This window comes from Glycine soja, chromosome 20 (assembly GCF_004193775.1).
Source record: "Glycine soja cultivar W05 chromosome 20, ASM419377v2, whole genome shotgun sequence".
NCBI lineage: Eukaryota > Viridiplantae > Streptophyta > Magnoliopsida > Fabales > Fabaceae > Glycine > Glycine soja.
In genome coordinates, this window is record NC_041021.1 from 43,192,965 (window position 1) to 43,219,302 (window position 26,338).

The 26,338-nt window shown below is 29.5% G+C and overlaps 1 protein-coding gene and 1 pseudogene across 1 annotated transcript; both read right to left on the bottom strand.

Annotated features, from left to right (window-relative positions):
- Positions 1-607: 607 nt before the first annotated feature.
- Positions 608-4,869, bottom strand: LOC114402133 (annotated as a pseudogene).
- LOC114403305 (peroxisomal biogenesis factor 6-like) lies at positions 4,573-12,298 on the bottom strand. Its single transcript, XM_028366176.1, has 15 exons — positions 11,814-12,298; positions 10,001-10,119; positions 9,819-9,907; positions 9,702-9,737; positions 9,304-9,397; positions 8,838-8,957; positions 8,314-8,378; positions 7,479-7,975; positions 7,332-7,398; positions 6,663-7,249; positions 6,110-6,245; positions 5,964-6,032; positions 5,730-5,852; positions 5,507-5,635; positions 4,573-5,100 (listed from the first exon to the last, which is right to left on the bottom strand). Exons 1-15 carry the CDS (start codon positions 12,029-12,031, stop codon positions 4,987-4,989), a joined length of 2,463 nt encoding a protein of 820 aa, XP_028221977.1. The 5' UTR covers positions 12,032-12,298; the 3' UTR covers positions 4,573-4,986.
- Between the last annotated feature and the right edge of the window lie 14,040 nt (positions 12,299-26,338).

Below are 26,338 nucleotides of genomic sequence, written 5' to 3' on the forward strand. Positions count from 1 at the left end.
TTTAACATAACTACCTATTTATGACTTCCATTGTTACACTAATTTATATGAACCAACTTTTGATTTGCTTTGGTGGTATTTTCATGATATTTTCTATATTAACTTTTGCTTATTTTAAAAAGTCCAGAACATGCTCTTTTTTATAATGAAAAAATACCATCATTCTCTCTTGATATTTGTGTTCATCTAAATAAGAAAGAACAATATATAATTGAGAGAAAGATTATTTAGTTAAATATAATTATATTTCTTTAAAATGAATAATAGGTAATAATTTTCTTACTTTTTCATATAAAAAAACACTTGACAACGATTATTTTGGGAAGAATGAAGTATATGTTTAATTATTTAATTATTCGTGTGACAGTGTACAATTTTATTCAATTGAATGTTACAACCTGTTCTAAGGTTTGCTTATTGCAATACCATTGAACTGTTCCAGGCCCGAAACATCACAGTTCCATGACAACAGCTCTAACGTGCCTCTCCTTTTCATATTGCAGAGCCGAAATATATATATATATATATATATATATAAAACATGGAAATGAAATGAATGGAAAGATGCCAGCAATTGCAATCAGCTTGATCGTATTGCTACCAGAAATAAATGGCAATCATCGTCCCGTAGAAATACATTATGGCAGTCAGTGTACGTTTTATACATTAAATATTTCCATGTTATTGTCTGTTTACTGCCTGGTGTAATGGTTTGCTCATTGTAACACCATTATTGGTCCCAGGTTCGAGACATGACAGTCCCTTTGCTTCAACCAACCAACCAACAACAACAACATCATCATCATCATCATTCATACTCACAAATGAGGTATTCTAAAGTACCTCTCTTTTTTAAAGAAATTATTTTTCAACCCCTAGATATATTGCAGATCAAGCCCAAGTATATATATAATAAATATATTGTGCATGCAAATGAATAGAAATGTGTGAGGGGTTGCAATCAGCTTTTGTTTTTGGTTATGAAAAGGGCCACAAAACTTGCTTCTCGATTAATATGAACCCGGCGAACGTTGTTAGGAGCTTTTTTACTCATTTGTGAATTATGAATGGATTCAATGCAAACGCTGTCCCCTGTTATTTTCTTATATGCTTGGGATATGCCCATAATCTAGAAACTGGTCCTCCTTCCGAATCACTGTCACTGTCTGAGGAAGATCTAGAACATATTCCACAACCTGAAATTAGGAAGACTACACAGTTAGTCGTAACTATATAGTTCATTTAACTTCAATAAATTATTTTTGAACGATAGTTGAAGAAAAACATAAACACAATCTAGAATAAATAAAAGTAGGCTTTGATTTTCGAATAACTAAACAAATGGATTGTCAATATTCCCAAGTACGTACTCGAACAAATTTGAGAGAAGAGTAAACTAGTTTCTGGCAACAGGACAATTTACCAGGGATCCCTAAAAAGCATTACTACTCATAAAAAATAATACTGATGAACAATTTATGCAAACTTATGTTCGAAACTAGATATGCCTTGTGTATGTCTAGTTTTTTAGATGAAAAAAATCAAATTTACTTTGATTCAATTCAACTTATTTAATTCAAGAACCAAATTCATTGAGCTAATTAACAAGCCAAAGTCTCGAATTAATTTTAAGATAATTTGGGTTATTTTCAATCCTAACAGTTGGAGTTAGACTGCTCCAGGATTCAGTGGTTGTTATATAAGTGAAATGTAAGGAGGCACTTCTTGAGAATAAGTGAGAGCTGATTTTCTTCAGTTGTGAAGAAAGTGATCCCTTGTGAAGAGGACTCGTCCTCCTGTTATTTTTTTCTGTAAAAAATATTTCTTCCCTTATCTATCTCTTTCTCTACTCTCAGAGGATCCAGACACAATATAAAAAGAAAAAAAAATACTATGATGAATCACCAAACCTGATACAAAGTGGCTAAATACAATACAGAACATACCTGGAATGCTGTTACAGGCCTGATATCCTGAATTTCTGATATTCCAAAGTGTGCATTAGGGCATTTTGCGTTATTTAGCCAAACTACTGATTTGTAGTGTCCACAATATCCCCGGTTGGTTGTTAATATCCTGGCTAATGCTCCTATGTCAAAATCAACTAATTAAGACAGGGAAGAGAAAAATTGAATGTGAAAGTATGCATGCATGTGCTTCGGAAAATGAAAACATAATTATTGAAAAATGCTAACTTGTAGCATCACAATACAAATCAGATACCCAATTAATGTAATGGTTAGCCATTATAACCTCTATATATTGACTTACACACTGCTAGGAACCTAATGTCAAAGTAAAAGATGATTCTTGTACATAATAGTTTCCCAGTCTCACTATAGTATATTTTTATCCTATTAGTTGACTGAACACATTGGATGTGAAAAGAGAAACAAAGTTAAACTACATTTCCTCAACATTCAGCTTACAAGTGTATGCTCCTTTAACAGATTCTTTCCAGTCAGTAATGATTCTAGTATCTACGGGTTCCAGCAAAAGCCCATCGTTCTTGCCTTCAATCAGTTTCGCAGGCTTTGGTTTAGCACGATTGCCGTACAGTGCAACATACTGCTTCTCCCACAGATGGTTATCATTTGCAGCTATATTCCATGACCTAAATATGCAATGTCCATGAGTCACGAGGGAATTTGTATTGATAAAGATATTTAACAATATTCATGACAAATTTAATGAACAGTCAAATGTAGAAAAATATATAATAGGTGCTTGTATTTCACATCCTCAAGAAGCGAGATGCAGTGTATACATAAAAGAAGGAAAGCATTACCAGCAGACTAGCCCCATTGAGACTAAAGATTTCATTTCAAGAAAACTGAAAATGTGCGCAAGAATATCTTGTGGCAATTGCAATGAACCTGCAATACAGGAACAAGAAACTACTTAAACATGAGTAGTTTGCCTTCATTAATATAACTTAAAGCCATTTCTTATTGTTATATTTTATATAGTCTGACCTTTCTCTACCTAGTGAGCTTTACAGCGCCTCTTATGAACAACCATTGCATGCTTAAATTTTGTTACAGCCACATTCTTTTTTTGCTTTGGTAGTGCTGCTTCTACACTCTGAAGGAGGGAGTGGACTGCAGAAACAGCACTCTGAGTCTGTATTCTAAATTTAGAGAGAATTGAAAAAAAATAATTAGGCAAAGTGGTCCTGAAGACGGCAGGTAGATGCATAATTAATAATTTCATATTAAAATTGATTTATACAAACAAGGCCAATATCATAGTACAAAAAGAGAGAAAAAAAATAAAAAAGATGAGTAGAAAAACTTATTAGATACCAGAGTCAATGGTATCTAATAAGTTCTAACTATACTTTAACTACTATTGATTTGAACCAATGACTGCTACCGTATGAAAGCAATACTCAAAAAAATAGTTCTTCGATTGGTAAATGAAAATTCTCCAATATAGCTTTCAATTCTGATTCTAATTCAAGTGAAAAGCAGGATATATGGTTGTAATTAACAATTTGATACTTTTTACAGTTTACCAGCCAGCTTATACTTCCCACATTGGGTGATAAATAGCAATTTCATTGCATTGGTTAATGTCAGAGAAAACTAGCTTATCCACTAATTCATTTTAATTTCCCCCACAGTGTTTTCATATGTTTAGAGAAGAATAGGTTTAAAACATAGTTTGCGTCGCAATGCTTCAGTAGGACTAAAAAAGTTTTAACTTCAATAGGAAGTAGTTCAGTGATCTGCATCGAGGCTTGTGACCATTCAAAAAGGTTTCAGCTCACAGAAAACATGACACTAGCCATTGACACTTTCAGAAGCAAAACAAAAGGTAATAAGCTATGAAGCACGTTGGAGTGTCTGGTATCCTACACGCGTCCGTGTCAGTGTTTGACACCGACACGACACCCGTACTATGTTCTATATTTTGGACATTACAAGTGTCCACGTGTCCGTGTCTGTGTCGGTGTTTCATAGGTAATAAGTTGTAAGATGATCGAAACCATTCACGCATCTTCAAACAACTGCTGGTCGAACAATAATAACCATACATGACAACAGTTATCACAATTCCAAATTATTAGATTGTGATTTAAAATTACAAAATCGTGAATTTGATTAACGAAACAAATCGATATTGACAAAAAGAAAAATAGAGGATGAAAAGCAATAGCATACATACTGAGGGAGAAGACGGAAGGCGGAGAGGGTGTCTTGGAAGACGATGGATTGCAAGTTTTTGGGAAATTGATGAAAAGCTTCCCTCAGAATAAAGCTTAGCTCTCTGCACGCAATTGGGTATCTGTAGGTTTTCAGTAGAGACTCTCTAATGGGCTTGTCATCTTCTCAATTCAGTTCAGTTCAACACTCTGTTTTCTTAATCCATCTAAATCATATTCATATGCATTCACAAACATCATTGGAACGGATTTGGGAGATACAAGTACAACCCTCGTTTATTTATACGGGACGCTGCTATTCAGCATTATGATTTATGAATTTTCATATTATAATCTATAATAGGATAAAATATGTTTATTATTTCTCAAAATATTAATCCTGATTGAGCCGAATAGCACCACTATAAATGGAAAGTTCTTCCTTCAAATATTTAACTCAACTGCATAGGTAGGATTTGAATCCGAATCCGAGATCAGTTGATCTACGTTCATGGTGGTTAAAATATATTGAAATATTAGTTTTAGTTATATAAAAATTACTAGTATGTCCAAAAATCGATGGACACTAGTCACTGATAATCCTTTCACCATTTCCCTTTTTTAGCGTTGACCTTAAAGATATTTAAAGGCATTGCAGCTATACAATCAATGGACAAAATTCTACATGTTGTGGTAAATTGTTCATACATACATCTACACATTCTTAGGACCCAGATACCACTTCAAGGATGAATAAATAATCTCTTAACTTGTGATATGTGCAACACCTCATACATTGATCTGAAGGATTCCTTGCCTGGTTTGCAGCTTTCCACAATTTAAAGGAAATAAGTAAGCTGCTGCTTCTTCCTTGAACCTCCTTCTCCAAACAATTCATTCCACTCCTTCAGCTCACTCATTATTGATCCTTCTGCAGCAAAACTTGCAGCCACCTGCATTTACAAATACATTTATCAATTTCTATGCCATAAATTAACTTTTGGAATATGTGTTGCCATCTTGAACCCTGGATAATAAGTAAATTTTTTCCTACATAGGAACCGGGTAAGTGATAGACGAGAGGAAGGTGCAATGTTCATTGAAGAATGGAATGGGGGGTTATTTGAAATTTATAAAATTACTCAAGGTGAATGTTTTATTGCTCATATCTGATATAACTGCTAACTTCTACTATATTAATATCCTCAACTCAATGTCATTTACCCAAATGCCAGATATCTGTTCTTGAATTTCCTTGAATCATGTTTTAGAATCCCTCAATATTAAACAAGTTAGCTATCTTTGACACCAAAAAGTACATTACAATCGTTGAAGCAAATAGTTCTCCATCCCACATACCTGACTCTTTGCCAGTCTCATGTCTTCCATGTTTAAAGGCCTCAAAGTCATCACTTGGTCATCTTTATCACCTTTTGCATCAGAAGCATTTTGTGAGCTTTGAACTTCTGCCTCCGTTTTCTTCTTTTCCTGAAATAAGACAAAATGGTTTAGTTAGCTATCTTTGACACTGAAATGAAGTACACTATAATCATTGAAGTGAACAGTTTTCCATCCAACATACCTGACTACAGTGTCTAATGTCTTCTACGTTTAAACACCTTAAAGTAGTCACTTCATCTTTATCTCCTTTAGCATCAGAAGCATCTTCTGATCTTTGAACTTCTACCTCCGTTTTCTTCTTTTCCTGAAATAAGACATAATGTTATTACATAGCAATACAGAAACTAATAATTTTGCATTAGATAGAGATCAGTTTATGGTTCACAATATTTTAAGTGATTAGGTAAGTAACTACCTTTTCCTTCAACCTGTCCTGTTGAAGTACCTCTCTAACAGGTCTATAAGCAGCAGCTGTGCACAAATTCTGTTTACAGAAATTAATGTCAATAGATCATCACCACAAACTAGAAGTAAGGAATTAGAATAACCAACAAGGTGAACCTTAAGATCACTTCCAGTATATCCTTCTGTCATGGTTGAAAGCTCTTTAAAGTCTATATTTTCATATTTTTCCTTAGCTAGGATAGTTTTCAAGATCATTTCCCTGTTCTCAGCAGATGGAAGACCAACCATGATCCTGCTCAACATCGCAATTAACAGAGATATCATTCAAAAATCTTAAAAACAATAGCTTGCAACCTATCTGGAAACCAAACTGTGCATTGATATGGCTAAGATTTATTTATCCAAGGAAGACATCAGGTAAACTCAATCTAGTGAGCAATTATGTACCCCAAAAAAATCTAGTAAGCAATTTAAACACATTAGGGGACCTTTCAAAAGGAAAGTTTAAATTTTGGACTTGTTTGTCAAAAAACAATTTAATGAAATCTTAGTTTCACATTTTCTTGCTTTCTTATGAGCACCAAACTATTCACCACAGCTGATGAAAATAATGATTGTGGTTGTTCTAATAAAGAAAATATAACTGTTGAACAGAAGCAAGTAATCAACAGAAGATCCTGCCAACCATAAGACAAAAGTGTGGTCTTACCTGCGCTCAAACCGTCTTATGATTGCTTCATCAAGGTCAAATGGCCTGTTGGTTGCGGCAAGAACCAGAATTCGTTCATTGGGTTCTGTCAATAGCCCATCCCAGTGGGCCATGAATTCATTTTTAATCTTTCTCATTGCCTCATGTTCCCCATATTTAGTCCGCTTCCCAAGCATGCTATCAACTTCATCAATAAAAATAATAGTTGGAGCAACTTTTGCTGCTAATGAAAACAGAGCTCGGACATTCTTTTCATCTTCTCCAAACCATTTTGAAGTGATTTTAGAGATTGAGACATTGATGAAGCTTGCTCCAGCTTCATTTGCAATTGCCTTTGCAAGCATTGTTTTTCCTGTACCAGGAGGCCCGAAAAGCAATATTCCTTTATAAGGCTTCAGAAGTCCACCTTTGAATAAGTCTGGTCTTCTGAGGGGAAGCATGACCACATCTTGAAGTAATTCTTTAATATCATCCAATGCACCAATATCTTCAAATGTAACCCCTATCTCATTTGCAGGCACAACCTCTTCTCTCATATGCTTCTCAAACTCATTGTCACCATCTTTCTTTGTTGCAAGAGCATCCTCCTAACAATACAGTAAACAAATCAATGAATAAAAATTTTGTCAATTTAGTACAGTAAGCATTGTATAATCATTTTTTTCTAACCTTGTTTGAATCTTTATTCTCCGGATTACTTTCACTTTCCTGGAAAAGATTCAATACATGGGACAAACTGCCCACATCCAATATTAGTAAGTAGAAAACTTTTTCTCTTAATGAATAGCCTAAACAGAAATTTGCTGAGATATTTACCTCTTGTGTGATATAACTAGTTTTCTATTTCGGTATTCTGGATGTTTAGTCTCCATCAGGTGGTGAGAAATTGCAGACGCCACAATCTCTTCAATGCAATTACTGAGTAGCATAGTGTCAGCATTGCTTACTTTTTCCAAGTCATCACAATCAACGTCATTTGCTGCAAGTACTTCAGCAATATGGTTCCTGCTATCTTGAAACAGACTAGTTTCCATGTCTTTTTTCAGTTTGGTTCTCCAGCTTGCAAGATGGGTCTCATCTTGAGGTGGTTTGATGTCAATGTTGTAAGGGAATAACATAGTAAGCTTTTCATCAATTTCTGCACAATCATCTTCAGAATCAAAGATCTGGGAACCGAGTATTAACACTGATCCTGAAAGTTTCTTAATTAACTTTTGGAACAAATTGTGTAGCCTTGTTGATCGAACAAAGAGCTTCTCAACATCCTTGATATATAAAATAACAGAACTGGTTTCTGAGAGAGAAACCAAGACCTGTAAAAGTTACATAAGTCTGCTTGTTAGAACTGTATTTATGACATATATATCCTGACACTGTAAGATTAATTAATATTTATTCTCAACACATAAAATTGAAGAGATATTATGCTTACACAGAATGAACATAATAAAAGTCCTAAAAAGTAAATGACCAAGGGCATATGAAAAGGAGGATTTGGGAGCCAATTTCTGAGGTGAAGACAGCTATGTACAAATTCATTACTCATTATTCATAATTTCATCTTACTGAAATCTTGTCAATTGAACTAATATTATTCTTTGATGCAATAGAAATTTGAGCTTTAAAACTAAGCTTTTAATGATGAAGTCACCTTATAAAGTGACTGCACGAAGAGCTTTTCATCAAAACAGAAGCCGCTTGTGCACTTCAAAGGAGCTGAAAACATGAACTTAAACAATAAGCATAATATTGCTGAAGAACAATGTAATCTCATGCATAAGCAGCAATGAAATGAAGCATAAAGTATTTATCTAACTGAAATGTAATGGATTTAGCACAAGCATTGATGTCAAGCATTTTGACTTTTGGGATTGGTTCATGTCACTAGTATAAAACTGCTAAGAGAATCCTACCAAATAGATCTAGCTACAAAGTATAAAGTAACAGTTATTTACAAATTAAAGCATTATATTGTAAGGAAGCACATATAGCATACTACAGTACAGAATTAAAAGAAATATGATAAAACCAAACAATGGGAAGGACAGCAGACCCAAAAACCAGCAAAACAAGGTAATTTAAAGTTCTAAATGTTAATAAAGTTATCTCATAAAGAGAAATTTATGGAAAATAAGTGTTAATAATAACTAACAAAATTTTCCTTTCAAGTATAACCTGGATCTGAAGGACCATATTGGGGAGTGCTAATTGTATCACATGCAGTAGAGGCATTCCTACGGAGCTTTGGAGGATTGCTGGAATTTTCAATTCCACTACTCTGACGATGTAGTGTACCTGCATAGAAATTACCATTCAAGATACAACGAAACAATAGTTATATATGTCAAGTAGGCAATATCTAGGTAAAGGTTACAAGAAATAGAAGATATAATCAACTGATGCTAATTCAATAACATGAGAGAAGACATAGATGATAGATACTCGTGACCTTTCATAAGGCCATGATTATGATTCATCACTTACTGAGATATTGACATCAAAAGTGAAACTAAACTAAACTTGGTCATTTTCAAATCATTCATTACTTTGAACTCATGGTGACTAAACTAAACTTCATAACAAGTAATCATAAAATAAGAATAACTTTTCCAAAAAGCTTAAGTGCAACGTCCTCCAGTACCTCTAGTTCTGCCTGTTGAAGGAAGGACTGACAAGGAACCAAACAGACCAGACACTCGCTCCAATGTCACCTCAGATATGGACCTTTGAAAACTCTATTAACATAAGTAAATGAGTTAGAAAAATCAAACTACAAGTCAACAATTAAATGTTGCACTGGTCTTTTCAAAAGTAAATATTAAATTAAGGGACCTCATAAAGGAGCACTTCGGTTCAGGGATGTTAAAAATAACACAGTAAAATGCAGTTCACCAAAGGAATGGTCACAATCATCCCAAATTCAATAAATAAATTTAAAAAATATATTCAGGGAACAACAAAGTGCAAAAATAGATTAATACGGGGTAAATAGTGAAGTATCTTCAAACAGAAGCAAAATATGGAGCGGACAAAACTTACTGGTTCTTTTCTGGGACATCCATATTTCCTCTGCATCTGTACAAAGGAAAACATGACAAGTATGACTATATATGTCATAAATCAAAGCAGACAAAGTGATAAGATGTAAATAACTACCTCCAACGAGAAGTCAGTAATGTCTAGCAACAGTAACTTCGATTCAAAGTAATGTGCTAAAGCTCGGGCAAGATTTTGCTGATAAGGTTCTTCAAAATTCAACATGCAATTAATGTCAATTATATGGATTTGAAAACCAAAATAACTTTTGGATGGTAAGACAGAACTTGCAAGTAATATACCTGCAGGTCCAGAAAGCAAAATAGCTCTGCTTGCTGGACGAAGGTTCCTCAAGTGCTTGGAAAAGTCTTGTTTTAAATAAACATATCCAGTACTTGTTAACACAAATCGGATTCTTTCACTGTCATTTAAATCATTATACAGGAACATAAGACGTGGTACAATCAGGGGTGAGTTTATCATGACAAATCAGGAAAACAGTTATTCGCATAAAATTCCTGCACGGCTAGATTGAATCCACATGTAACAGGATTTCAGATCCAAATATAGAGATCCATGCTGAAGACTTCAGGAAACTACAGTGTTGTTAAGCTTATTTTTTACCCAGAACAAGGTGATTGATCGAGTGTAGGGTACAATTGTTAGAACCAATAAGACTAAAAATCAAGAAGCCAGAGTTTGAGTTCAATAGAATCCAAGATGCACCATCAAACATAAAAATATTTTTATTTTATTTTTCAGTAGTTAATAATTATTTATCATAATTTTATACCTAGGAAATCCTTAAAAGTTGGTATATAGCGACTTACTTACCTGTGAACTAGACCATATAAGAGCAGTAAAACATAATTATCTCATCTATGATAAAGACGGCGTGGCATGCTAAATATAAAAATGGCAAAGGTATCTAATTATCAGGAACTTTTGAGAAGACTATGAGACAACGTGACATTTTTTGGGTACATTAAGTTGGTTTTGCCGTGATTTGAACCTATAGCTTCTACCTAAATACCCATCTAACCAACATTCTTCATTAATGGTAACTTCTTTCTTAGAACAAAAGTATGATCTTGGTGGAGGAAATCACATATTCCAAGAGCATTGCACCCAGCCAATTAAAACATTAAATGCAGCAGAGAAATTGAACTGTTTATAGATATATAGGCAAATTTTAGTTGTTAGTTTTTTGTTAGTTCGAACCCATGACCTCTCCTTCCCCCTTCTCCCTTCAACCACCAAGTTAATCTTATAACTCCAGAGAAATTGAATTGAGCCTTGAGTTTAAGTGTAGAACTTTGAACAGAATCTGGACCCTCAGATGCAAAAGTCTTGGACTATGCAAAAAAAATTTCCCGTGCATGTCAGCTAGTATGACTTATATTATGACTTTCAATGTCCAGGGTTATTCTGATCACATTTTATAGATTCCATGAAAGGAAGTACTAACTGAAAACTAAAAAAAAAAGTATAGAAAAGCACAACTAGAAAAGTTTGCATCTTCTAATAAGAGGTCGAAGCTGGTATCTGGGATGGATATGCTTAACCTAAGCCATAACCTACTAGGGAAAAAAGTGTCATAGCACACGACCTGGTATTCAACCAAAGTGTCATTTTATTAGGAAACACAAATTTCAATCGCAACAAATAAATTTCTAGACTCATTCATTCTTTTGTATATATTTACAGTCCTAACACACTTGTGAGGATAGTGGCATCACCTTGCATCTTCTCATCTGTTTCTTACCCAATAAATATCCAAAATAACTTTACATTGAAAACCAAAGCAGAACTGTCAACAGAATATCAAAGAAAGACTGAGGTTGACAAAGTAGCAGAGGTGAGGTAAAGTCAACAACAAACAATCTGAGAAAAGAGATGAGAGGTGAACCATATACTGAAGCCAGAAAATAACACATTTACTGTGAGATTCACAGCAAATTGCCATGAAATTCACAAGTCTAACATGAAGATGAAATTGGTTTAAGTCTTGAAAACACTTTGACCCTTCAGGATTATTTAATAAGAAATGCAAATACACTAGAATTCATTTTAAAATGGAAACAATGATAATGAATGAAACTATAAATAAATTACCTTAAGTAATATGGAAAGTCATCAAATGTGACTTTGCTGTTCTTCCCATCAATGACTCTGTTGTTGAGCTCCAACACAATTTGCTCCCCAGAAATCTCATCAGACTCACAACTCCCGACAACCCATTTTTGAACAGCTTGTCCTGTGCTCAATCCAAGTCCCACACCCAGCCCAACCCCAACACTCAATGCTGAAAACAACACGTGTTTCTGCTCCATCACACAAAAGCTTGCTCCTTTGGCACGCTGTTGATCTATTTACGTCAAAGGGTATCAGAATTATTATTGAAGTTCATAGAAATCAGGTGAATAAGAGAAATGGGATATTTATGCACATTGCACAAGGTGTCCCAAGACAACGTTTGTGTGAAGAATTATGTCTCCGTGTCCGTGTTACTTGTCCCATAGCTCTCTCTATATATAGACGGTGTTAGTCGTACTTCAATATATGCTTGCTGCTGCTGCTGCTTCGAACAAACTCCAAATAAAGTTGCTTTGATCGGGATCAACTATCAACTATAAATATATGCAAGTTATTTTTTATCATATTTGATTTCGTTTTTAAGATTAAATCTTCTCATTCAAATTGAAAAACAATGAGATTATATAAAAAAACAACATTTTTTTATATTTAGATTTCATAAAAAAAAAAAAAAGGATTTTGAAACTGTTAGTTATTAGCCGACAAACAAGACTCGGTTGAATTTGAGGCGGTGGCGGGGATTACTACTTTCCTACTGTCTGAATTTTATATTTTTTTTAAAAAGTTATTCATATTTAAAATTAAATCTTATATCATAATATAAATTATTTATCATATATTTAAATTATATTTTCATATTAAAAAATTATTTATTATGAATCAAAAACATAATATAATATTATAATTTATATATTTAAAAAAATAATCTATTTAAAATAAACATTTATCCTATGTATTTCACAATTTAAAATATATTTTTTCAATTTAATTTGTTTTGGTTTGATGGATTTTAAATTTTTTAAATTTCTTTTTATATGAATTACAAAAATATTTTTAACTGGTATTATAGCTCAATAAGATAAATATTTATTTTTATATAATTGAAATTTATATTAACGAAATATTTTTAAATATACATTGTGATTAAAATTCATTCAAATCAAATATCTTTTAATATATAAATTATATTTTATATTTAAGTAAATAAATTAAATTGTAATAAAAAAAATGAAGATTGGAATTGATGGGAATGTTATCCGTCCATCCAAATATGTCTGTCTGTGTTGCTAGTCCCATAGCTCTATATATCCACGGTATATAGACTATGTTATTCGTACGTCAATATTGCAAACAAATTTCAAATAAAATAAAAGATAACAAAAGAATACATAGATCAACTATCAACTATAAATATATGCTTAAAAAAACTATAAACATATGCAAGTTGTTTTTATTTTGTTTGATCTTATTTAATAATCAATTGGATCATTATCAACCCAAGAAAGTGATACTAACATGTAAGTATTTGTGGTGTAATTTAGTTTAATTTTTAGATAAAAAATCATCCTAACTAAATATAAAAAAAATTAGTTTGATTTAGTTCAATTTTAATATAACACTAAATCTGAATTAAATTAAATTAAATAAATCTTTTGAGATTTGATTTGACAGTTTTTTATTTTTTAATATATCATCATAATTTAAAATTTATCCATTAAATTTACATAATTACTATACTATATTATTTTCACTTTTATTTAGTATTAATATAAAATGATATTATTAACTCTTTTAGTAACATAATAATAATTCGTGTATCACTTGATATTTAATATTATTAGATTTTTTTTTAACATACAAAATTAAAATATGTATCTTAATTATAAAATAAATGAAAATTCATAAATTGGTTAATATTTATTTACTAATTACCACACTAAAAAACAATATAATTATAATATGTATCAAAATAAATTCTTCTATTCTTACTTTTACTTTCAAACAAATAATAAAAATTAAATATTTTTCATCCTATTTCACTTCCCTTTGTTTTCTTCCTCACAAATTCTCGAAACCAAAACATATATATTATAAGTCACTATAGAAGAAGAAACTCTTAGTAGACACAAACTCAACACATTATTTTTAGGCACAACTAATAACAATTTTCTAAATAATAAAATAAATAAATAAATCTGAATGTCAAGTAAACTTAAATTTGATGTTCTTTCTGGGTTTTTTTCTAATCTTTTTCCAGATTTTTTTGCTAAATCAAAGATAATGAGTGAAATTTCTTAAATAACATTTAAAACCTATAAAATCTTATTCTTTATAATAAATTTTTACCAATATAAAAATATTTCAAAAATATTTTATAAATTATATTAGTAATATTTTCTTTTTATGATAAGAAAAAGTTTAATAACGTACACGCAACATTATCAAAGAATAGATAATTTAAATTATTGAAACAAAAACACTTGATTTAAATAAATTAAGTATAATGACAATAAATTGAAATAAAAGTTTCCTTAAAATTATTTTGTTAATATATAATATTCATGTTTTGTATTAATGTTTCAAGTAAGTCGAAAGCTTTTCATAAAAATTTAATTTTATGAAGTACATGAGATGCAAAAACGGATAAAAAGAAAAAAGTTAAAACTAAAACACTCTACACCTTAAATAGTATGCGACTTCGCATTAAGGATTTTTTTTTTCTTAATTTTAAATTTTTATTTATAATTTTTCATTTTGAAAATTATTAATTATAACTATAGTTTGATTTTAATTTTAAACTTTTGATATATTGTATAAACTGAATATGTTTTTCTTTTATAAATACATTGAATATTAATATTACAGTAATATTTATCAATCATAATTAAAATTGTATTTTAAAAATTAAAATTATAAATTCAACGGCAATAAAATCTTGCGATTGCTTAAAATCAACGTGTTTTATTTGCATTAATAAAGTTATTATTTAAAACAAAATACTGTATAATTTTACACCACCAAAATATATTATTTTGAAATTTAAATTATATTTTCAATTTCAATGCAATTTAGGAAAAAATAAAATAAAATAGGAAGAAGATTATAAAATAAAACAGAAAGATTATCAAATTTAATTTTACTTGTTATTCTGATTTATTTATTTATTTTATTAATTATAAAATTCTTATTAGTTTCTCCAACTTTAGATTGAGACGACTTGACCAAAATGCAATCCATTTATGGTGAGTTTCTTGAATATTCAATTGTTCCTTTTGTAAATTTCAATGTGTACGCATGACTCTCCTCCAAGCCCGCATAAGAAGTTACCAAGTGGCAATTGCATTAAGCAATCTTATATTCCCTTTTCCAATTAGGGAATATTTTTATGTTTAGACACACTCTACCATGTCTATAACTTTGTGTGTGAATGTGACATATTTCATATTTGGACTTACTTTAAACATATTATTACATATATAATAGAGTTTTCTCACTACCTTTTTTATTTTTTATTTAACTGACATTTCTAAAAACCGCTACGTTGGTTTTCATATCATGTAATTGAGGAGGAATTTCCTCAGCAATTTACGTGAAATTTCTGGTCTGATATTTCTTCATCAATATCAAAATATGTTTTCCTTAGAGTGGGCACACCCAAAGGCTAAACCTCCCAAAACGTCAATGATTTTTTTTATAGCAATTTAATAAGTCAACGACGAATGATTTTAATAATTGACCTAACAAATACATGGAAATTGTTGTTTCATTTCCGATCACTTAAATATAAAAATTTCAATCTGAAAGAAAATCATGTACTTTTTTTTTTGAAAAATATCTGGTACTATGAGCAATGCTATTGATAATTTGATATAAATTTATGAGTAATTTAACGTATAACTCACTTTTTTATGAAAATTAACTTTTTTATGATACCAAAATTAACTGTGTACATGATTCAACATATGTACATTTTTTTTTTCACAAATTAGTCATTATTAGAAAAAAAATGTATTTTATTCAAAGAATTTAAAATTAAAATAATCTATTAATTTAAACATATTTAATATTTTCATCCAATTATAAATGATCAATTAATTTTATAATAACATTTTAAATATTATATAATTTTTTTCTAATTTTTAATAATATAAAAAGTTTACACTCACATTGCACCACAGTTAAACTTATTCAAATACAAGTAAATTATTTTTTTTGTTCGATTTTTTCAGGCCGACAATTTTAGAGCCCACTCTAGCCTTTTTAATTGGTTGTTTGGGTAGGGATAAAAAAAATTTACATGTAGACTCACTGACTCAGGCGAGACATTTGATATTTTAAATGATTTATACTCCCTCCATTCTATTGTAATTTGTTGTGTAAGAGAAATAAATTTATCCCAAAATAATTGATATTTATATTTGTATCTCTTAAAATATTAATGATAAATAATAAAATTTATAAATGAATTAATGATGATATAAGGTTAATTTTATAAAATTATTAATTATTTATTTATTATTTTTTCTTGCTCTTGTTATTTTGGGACCAGGAAATGTTATGTTTTATTGCATATTGTGTCATTCAATTAATACTTTACTTAAAAATAAAAGTAGGAGTAAAATACAAAATCATTATAATTCAAATTACTTTATATTAGATTGAATTTTATTCAAATTTTAAATTAGATGTTGAATTTATAAAATTAAATTAATTAATTAAGATATTTTTTTCTCCTTCAAAATTGATTGAATTCAATCCATTTTTGAAGTATTAGCACTTTTTGTACCTTGACTGGATTGAGCATCAAAGTAATTTCTTAAGTATGTTATTGCTCTTCTGCCATCATCACTGGAAAAGTTTACACCCTTAAACAATGACCTATCACATAGGAACTTAACAAAGACATTAATTTCAATAACTTACCAACAGGGACGTGGGAAAAAACGGAAAATGAAAAAAATGATTAAATGTATAAAATAACTTATTAAGATCCCATTTTAAAATGCCAGAGAGAATGTTTACCCATTGGTTCAGCATAAACTATGGCTCGATCTCTTAGGCTATAACAAGTAATATCTTCTTTGTGTTCTACTTTATGAGTTTGTTTAATTTTGACTTAGACCCCATAAGTTAATTTTTTATTTATTTTTGTTTTTGTAAAAAAAATATTTTATAAGAATTAAAATAAAAAATAATTACCTGAACGAAAAAGAAAAAATGTTAAATTATAGAAACAAAAATATATTTAAATCTTTAATTTTTGATTGAGAAAGTTTGAGAGTGACGGGATAGTTAGTATATAGTAGATGTGAATTACCTTTCGGCTTTCACTAGTAGCAGTGGCATTGCGTGTAACCAACAAATCGAAATGTTTAGACAAGAATTTGCATAGAGAATGTGATACTGATGTGGAAAAGGGGAGTGAATGACTAAAAAGAATCTATAAATATTCCTTTTGATTTGAATCAAGAATGAAGTGGGGGCATAATTATAATAGATTCACTGATTAATTAGATGCCCTGTTGTTGGTTGGTAACTTCTGATAAGTGCTCTCAGTGCTCATTTCTGTGAACTTTTCTACTCAACTAGTTGCTGTAGCATAGCACAAACTTGAGGATGTCCAAAAGCCACTCTTTTCTTCTTTTTGGCTACATTGAAGCCACAGCTTTGAATCATTTGAATATGGACCCAACTAAATCCTTAACTGTAGCATTTAAGCACTGGGTGCAGGGAATCATCTTATGTTAAATTTCACAGTGCAAAAATTTTCACATGTTTATATAAAAAGTTGCATATCCCCTCTCACCCTATCAAAGAAAATCACCGAGCAAAAATTGTGACAATATGCCAACGGAAAACAATAGAGTTATGGAGAATGAGTTATTTCCTTAATTATTAACTGCATAACAATAATTAAATGGTCTTGAGAAACGAATGAAACGAAAGAATCTACGCTTATTTTCAGAAAAAAGTTGTTGCAATATCTTTTGATTGAAAATCATACATGTTAATCGGATAAGGATCTCGTTATCTCCTAATGATCAGTCCACTAATAATAAATAATTAATTTAATTATCTTATAATATTATTATTAAAACATAATATCCCAACAAAGTGTTAATATAGTGTTAAAAAAAACCAGAACTTATTTCCGTGCATGTCACTAGAGCATAGTGTCTTCTAACATGTTTTAACAGCGTTGGATTGGAAACTTTTGCTGTGTAGGTCGTGGGGGTGATTTTAGGTGTGTTTGAAGATTATTTTAATGCTATTAAAGGTGTAAACCCTTTAATTATATAAATTGCCACAGACTAATTCTTATTGGATGATTTTTTATGTGTAGGTCGCGGGGGGATTTTGGATGTTTGAAGATTATTTTAATGTTATTAAAGGTGCAAACCCGTTAATTATATAGATTATTAATTCTTATTGGATGATTTTTTAACTGTTAAAGCTAAAATATATATTCAATAAGATAGTGCAACAGAAGTCCCTTATTCTCCTCCAAAAGCATTAGGTCACGCTGGTAACAACTAACAAGAACATGGGACACTTTTTTCAGGCTTTGTCCTGATTGTTAATTAATGACTTTCATTCGTTACCGTAAAAGATCGTTTTAGCCTTCTATTCTTTTCTTTTTAAAATAATTATTATTTTGAAAATTTTATGTCTAATTAATATTTTTTCAAATATATTGAATATGCACTACTAATGGTGCAATAATCAAATATTGAGATATTAAATAAAGACATTTCAATCTAAATATAAAAAATATTTTACTACAATTATATGTATCAACCTTTTTTTTAAAAAAAAAATCAGAGGTATTTTTTACTGGAGTAATTCTGATTGAATTAAGCACAATAATTAAAAAAAAAAAATAATTTGGCATAAATTAATCCACGTTGTTAATGGATACATGCATTAGCCTTAAATAACTAAAGAAATAAGATAGAAGGAGAACTGGACTACTCTCCCTAAATCACATATTAACATGTATATAAATTGATTAACTTTAACAATAATTATTTTAAAAAGTATACATGATTTTTAATTAATTGATAGTTTAACTAAATTCTCTTAGAAGATAAAATATTTATAGTTAATAATGTAAAGAAATTTTATATTATTATCCAATTATAAATTAATACTACGTATGGTTACTTTGACGCTAACTAATTCGTTTAGGAAAAAAAGACAATAGTTATCTTAAATGATATATCCATGATTTTTAATTGATTGAAAGTAGAAAAAAATACTAATAATGTATAAAAATTGAACTTTACAATAATTTTTTTATAGGAAAACTTTACAAAACTTAACTCCTCTAAAATGAATAAGAATAAAATAAACAATATATCATTAGAAAAGTATTATATGTGTAATTGGTTATGCATGTACAGGGCGGTCCTATAAGATTTTGTGGGCTCATGACAAAAAATTAATTTGAACTCCTTAAGTATTTGAAAATATAAATATATTATATAAAAAACTAGTTACATGATTTCATTAAAAATTATAACTTTTCATACATTAAACAAATAATATAATTTTATAAATCTTAAAATGATGTGTTACATTTCGGTAATAGGTTTGACTCTTTTTATATTTATCTTTGGAGAGCATATAAGATAAAATCACATTTAAAAATATATATTTATATTTTTTAAATTCTTCTTTTACATAAAATAAAGTTATAAGGAATTTATCATATTTTTTATAACTTTAATTTACTTATATGTTTATAATTTAATTTTATATTTTAACTTTATGAGAAAATATTTAATTTCAGTTTTTATTGTTTACTATCAACATAATATCATTTCATATTAAATATTTTATATTTTTATTATTTATTAATATGCTAATATTTAGTTTTCTTATTTACAATTTGAATTTTTATTTATGTTTCTTATTTTATTTAAAAAATATTTTAAATTTATTATCATACCATAGAGCTAAAAATTCATTAAGTATGGATTTGTGAAGATAATACATTAAAAAAACTACCAACCCACATGATACATCACATTTTAATTCGAAAAAAAACTTAAAATCAAATAATAATTTCAATTTAATTATATGAATAACTTAAATAATATAAAAATTATTATATGACTATAAACAAAAATAATTAAAATTTTTGGATTTCTTTTAATTCTGGTGGGTGTCGTGTGGTCGTTCCTCCAAACACCACCGGCCCACATGTACATATATTATCGATTTTTACTTAGTCGGTGGGTACAGTCAGGGACGAATCACACCACATTGACCTTCACTTTCATATTGTAAATGCCACTCGGGAAACTTGCAGAAAAATTCATAGATGTGGCAAAAAGCAGTCAGAAGACAAATATATAATTTTGAGAGGCAGCTTCCTCCTAATGGATCTAATGAACCAAAAACTTTATTTTAGAAAAATCATGTTTTTTTTTTTAACTCCCAAGTTATTTGGAACTTCTCATTTGATATTTAATTATCTAATATTTTTTCATTGGACCGCTCCATTTTAAAGTAAAATTATATATCTAATTATGACTTTATATTCAAGTAGAGAATTAAATCCTTAATCTTAATTAAAAGATTCAAGTATTAAAGTACTTGGACTAACAACTTTTAGTAGAAGAGTTGTTTTTCAACTAAAAACTTTTTACACTTACATAAAACAACACTTTCTTAGGTTAGTAACCAAATCAAATATCAAATATATAAAAGGCAAAAGAAAGAACATCACATATTTATATCAATTCATCATTTACTATATTCATGATGAATTCTCAAAGGACAAAATCACCATTCTAATATAGCATATTTTCAGAAGCATGGACAACCTTTTACTCTAATATTTAACCTATCACAAACTAAAAATATCAAACAGCACCAAAGCACAATTCACTTGCTTCAAACACATGCCTTCCATTCTCTCCAATATCGGAAAAAGAGAAAGAGAGCGAGGGAGACTCATGTATGCTAAAACTAAATCAATGAACACAGCAGATCGAGACAATAAATATTCAAACTCCTTAATACAATAACTTGCAATAATTGACATCTTTCAGAAAGAAGAAAATGGTTGACAGGTTGTATTGACTGTGTGTACAGATGAAGCGCCCGTTAAGCCCATTTACAACATTTTGTTTGTGGATTACACAATTGGGGTACAATCCTCCTCCTATCCCAGGAGTTTCTATTCACAATCCTATTTGCTCTCTACAGCTACAAGTTCTTTTTGTATTTTTTTTTAACAAAGATACTACTTTCTAGAAACTAGTTTTCTGGACATATTTTTTTGAGAAAGTGACCCACACTTCTAAATACATTCTTAAACGTAAATTTTTACATAACATTATGGAAACTGCTTTTTTTGTAAGGTAAATTGTTAAATTATGAAAACCAGTTTTCATAAAATATGTGAACTTTTTTTTACAAAATCCAGGGGGTTCATATGGAGGGGAGGACGGTGAGAGGAAATAGGGTTATTTTGAAAATATAAAAAACCAAAAATAGATAGAGTGTGAATAGAAATTTCCCCTACCCATTATCTTTTAAATAAACCAACAACATATGTTGGACTAATTTTCCTTCTCGAGTGTTAGCCCAATATTCTTTTTTTTTTAAATGAAAAAAAGGGATAAGGCATAATTTTCAGGGGCTTTGTTCATTGCAGCGTGAAATTTGTTTTGGGGAGGGAAAGTTACTAAATATTAGATTTTTTTTTTATCATATTTATGTTTGTTCGTCTTTTTTAGGTTGTTGTTGTTATATTTGATGATAGATTCTTCGTAGTTTTTGGTAATATCTCTTGAGATTTTGTAAAATTACACAAATTTTCTCTATTTTCACACTCTCTTTTTAATTATTAAAAAAATATTACACTGGCATTCTTTATATATTACACTTTTTAAACAACTTATATTATATAGTATACTAATTTCTCTTAATTATTTTATATAAAAAAAATTAATAACTGCAAAATATAAATTAATTTGATAGTCAATTTGGATTAATAAGTGGTGTAATTTCTTTACTTTATTATTGTTTTTAATGAAATAATTAAGAAATTAACATCTTTGTTATTTTTTATTAGCAAAAATCAAAAGAAGAAGATTTCAAGTGCTCTAGAGAAAAAATTAATGAAAAAATGGGAAGAAAAAATTGGAAGAATTGGAAAGTCCGCTTAACACTCAAGATAGACCCAACGTGTACTCTCGCTAAGCGCGCCTTTAGGCTTCTTTGTGGACCTTTTGTGCGCTAGACGCGAAGTGAACCTAAAAAGTAAGCTATCTGGTGCCTATATAAGGAGAAGGAACAAAATGAAAAAGAGATAGAGTTTCAGGGCTATCAAAAGCCTGAGGTTTATCCCTTAGAAGAAATCTTCTTTCCTTAGTCATTTCCCTTTTCTTATTACTAGTCATCTATTATCATCTTTCATCTACATCAACTCCATAAAGTGTAAAAGTCTCTCATGACTATGAGAGACTAAATCCCCTCAGTTAGAGCCTAGCAGCCAAAATCCCTTGTAATGAAACTACTCTTTTTATCTATTAATGTAATTTCAATTTCAATTTTTTTTTTCTGTTTTTCATTGTTATTATGTGATTTGGTCATCCATGCATATGTTTTTAAGAATTATTCATTGGAAAATAGTAATGTCTAAAGAACTCGGAGAGGGCATCTCAACATTGCATTTCTAGGGATAAAATTACTTTGTTTTGTCTATGCATACATCTTTATAGTTAATATTGTTTATTATTTCATCTTTGCAAAAAGATTTGAGAGAGAAAATACATAAATTAGCCTCTAAGATCTGTTTTGATACAAGCCACAAGTGCTTTTGAGATCTTTTTTATTTGAAATATAAAGCTTTTTTTAGTAGAGAAATTCTTAAAAGAGTTTCTAGTCTTGTATCCAAACAGGCTCTAGAACTAAAATGACTCGTTCATATGTTAGTAACAAATTTTTTATTTTTTGATATTAACAGAATTCGGATTAAATAAAAAAGTTATTTTTCCGGTTCTTAAGAGACGGCTGTGATAAAGGAGGGAAAATGTACGAGGTTGGCGGGGCAGCCGGTGGCTTTTGGATTTGCAACTCAGAAGAAAATGACTTGATAGTTGTCAGTTGAGTGCAATGAATTAGAGAATTTGGGTAGACATTGCATGAACGATGAATTTTTCAATTGTTTATGTATGGCACCAGTGGAAGTAGCTAGACATTTTCTCCAAGCACATCCCATTTTTTTTATGACCATCCCATGTTTTTTTTTTTAAATAACTACTAGCTAGATAGAATGTTAATATAACTCACATTAAGTGGTACTTATATGGTGAAAATCAATTAGATTCTAATATATATATATATATATATATATATATATATATATATATATATATATATATTCATCATCCATGATTGATTCAAAGTGTCGCATCATTCTACCAAAACCTATATATTTGGTAATCTTAAAACTGGTTTAACTTTCATGTTTAGAAAAATTAACTTTAACTAATGTATATATGTATAGTCAGGAAATAGTTTCATAATTAATGTAAATATATATCAAAGAATCCAACTATATATATATTTTTTTCAGCATATTTTTAATACAAGAAGCACGTTGGAAAAATTGAAGATATTTATTTGCAAACTTGATCTTAAGAAGGGACCCCAGCATTGCAGTGCATGAATATATGGTAACAGCAACCAACATCAAAGGAGTATCGTTGTCATGCTTGGCTATATATTTCGAATTTTCAATATATACAAGATTAATCAATGTTCCTGTCAACATGCTGGCAATCTAGATAGCCAAGAAAAGAAAAGAAAAGGAACATCTAAACCATTCTGGATATTATATATCATGTTTCACAAGTGGTAGAAACTGTTTTACGTGACCCTCCATTCCACAGCAAATATATATATATAATAATAATAATAATAATAATAATAATAATAATAATAATTCCAGTTCAATGTTTGGTCCAGCAAATTGCAAACAATAAAAAATAACTATCTTAGAAACGGATGCAATAACAGCTTCAATGATTCCATTCCATTCCATGCATGCATGCATGTTTTTTTTAATTAATATAGAAAGTGCTATGAAAACCTTCCATTGCAAGCAAGGCAAAACTCGAAGACTTACAATCTTGTGTTCATTTGTATTCTTTTCTCCATCGAAGATGCTACATAAAACCGAACAACTAAAAGGCAAGGAACATATGCCAAATGCTTTTAACAATATATTATATTCATCAACATGATCGAGCTAAATCACGCGTATATATTTATTAGTTATGTGAAGCCAATAATATGTTTTATTTTTTGCGTTAAATTTAGAAAAACAAAAGAGAAGCATGCGAGATAAAATACTTAATGCGATACTATAACTCTTAATATTAAATAACCTCTCACGTTATAAACAATTTGCTTCCTAAATATGTAACCAGGTTTTGGATCCCTACCAAGGTAGTTTTGTCCAAGTGTCAACGCACGCGTTTTTCAGAGAATAACTTTTGTAACATAGTTCACACTATGCACCGGCCACTTGCAGATTTGATTACATGCCATGTAGATACGTACTTCTTTCCTCATAAACAGCAATAAAATTGCAGTTCATGACAATACGCATGGAAGATAAGATTCTTTATTTCAAATAATAATACATGAAAGATTTTGATAGTGTTGTTTGAGGTTGATCTCAAGTATGTATAAATTTAAAGATAAGGAATTTTTAAGATCAATTATTTAATGGAATAAATTGAGTGCAACACTTTTGTTAGTTTAATTTTTTTAGGACACATTAGTTGATAACTCAAATCCTAAAAATAATAAATTAATTTATAATATTTTTATAGAATAGGGAGCCAGTCTTGTTGAATCCAAAAATATATTTTCTAAATTTCTCCTTTTATTAAAATCCATTTCAGAAAAATATTTTTCCAATTTTATCATTTATTAAAAATTTAATTATTATAAAAAATTAATAAATGCAACATGATAAATATACAATACAATGATTAAATGATAAGTGACTTTTGGCTTTTAAGATAGATATCACTTCAAGTATAAGGTTAGAAACTTGTTATATACGATAATTTATTATTGGATGGTATTGTAAAAGATTTTTATATTATCAATGTAAAATATAAAATATTAAGCATAGTTAAATATTGAACTTAGAAAAGAATTAATACCAATGTAGCGATTGAAATTAGAGAAATTTATAGATGTATATAGAGATGTTTGCCATAAGTACTAATTAAAATAAACAATTAGCTTGTATAAAGATATTTTATAGATATGTGCGTATTTTCTTTTAATAATAATAATAATAATAATAATAATAATGGAAGATATATGTGTATTCTAATATTCTAATAAACTCAACCTTTTATATATATATATATATATATATATATATATATATTAAGCATTGATTTAAATATATTTTTTACATCATACCAATCCAAAAATTTCTTCAGAAGACGGTAGGCTGAATGATTGCTAAAATGGAGAACATTAAAGCGTTGGGGGTCGTTGTCACTTGTTACTTTTTGTCTAGAATATATATCTTTGTGCTTGCTAGTTTTTTTACATTATTAACTAATTAAAATTTACCCTCTGTATAATTTTATTATCAAAATCTACAAACAATATATACTGTTTTCTTCACTACATTATTTTCTCTGTTAAGTATAGTGTACCGTTCATTTTAAGAAGCCAAACGCACAAGTAAATAAAATTACTGAAACAGTTAAAATCTTATGCAACCATGTGTAAGTTTATAAAATCATGTACCAAAAAGTATCTCGCACCCCAATTATTGATCTTTCAGAACAATAGCCACATTCTATTTGATGCCTTAAGCTAGAATAATGTCATCTGGTGTTTCTAGGAGCTTCTTGAAAATTAAGTACGCTTATTCTTTCTACAAGATCAAGATGAATGATCTTTAGCTTAAAGATTTTCGATTAGCATAAACATTTCTCGAGTTTGAACATACAAACCTCAAGAATCAAGATGCTTCAGAATTACAAAAGTTCCAAAGGTTTTAATAAGCTTAAGATAATATGCCGTGACATAAATCTTCAAGCAAACGGTGATGAGTTAGATCTTTGATTCTGTCACTCTAAATTAAACTATCTTCACAAATTGTTCAAGAAATTAGGTAGTGTGTTGTGTTATCTTAATTTGTAGCTAAACAAACCATTAGACTTCTCAATAAAGTTTGCTAATCAAACCCATCTAGTTTTGCAGGGGACTTTCCAAACATCCGCTTTTCATAATTTAACTATAAAATAATTTTTTCTTCCTTTTCTTTTTCCTTTAATTCATGCAAGGTCGGAAGTTTTAGTATTGCAAGAAATTACGGACAAATGCAGCTGCAAATATTCTTGTGAAAATCTTCACGTTGGAGCCAAAATTGCGACCAAACTGTTTTTCATAACCTTGATTTCGTATGCAGCTGATAAAAAAAGTCCTCTTCCAACGTTTGTCATACTCATACATCGTATTCATAGAATGAAAAGTGTAGAGAAGGA

What these genes read in the sequence shown, in the direction of transcription:
- LOC114403305 (XM_028366176.1), bottom strand. Translation starts at nt 12,031, where the DNA reads ATGGAGCAGAAACACGTGTTGTTTTCAGCATTGAGTGTTGGGGTTGGG. An exon ending in AGAATAAAGATTCAAACAAG is followed by an intron (nt 7,250 to 7,331) that starts GTTAGAAAAAAA and finishes CTGTATTGTTAG; the next exon opens with GAGGATGCTCTTGCAACAAA. An exon ending in ATAAGACGGTTTGAGCGCAG is followed by an intron (nt 6,246 to 6,662) that starts GTAAGACCACAC and finishes GATGTTGAGCAG; the next exon opens with GATCATGGTTGGTCTTCCAT.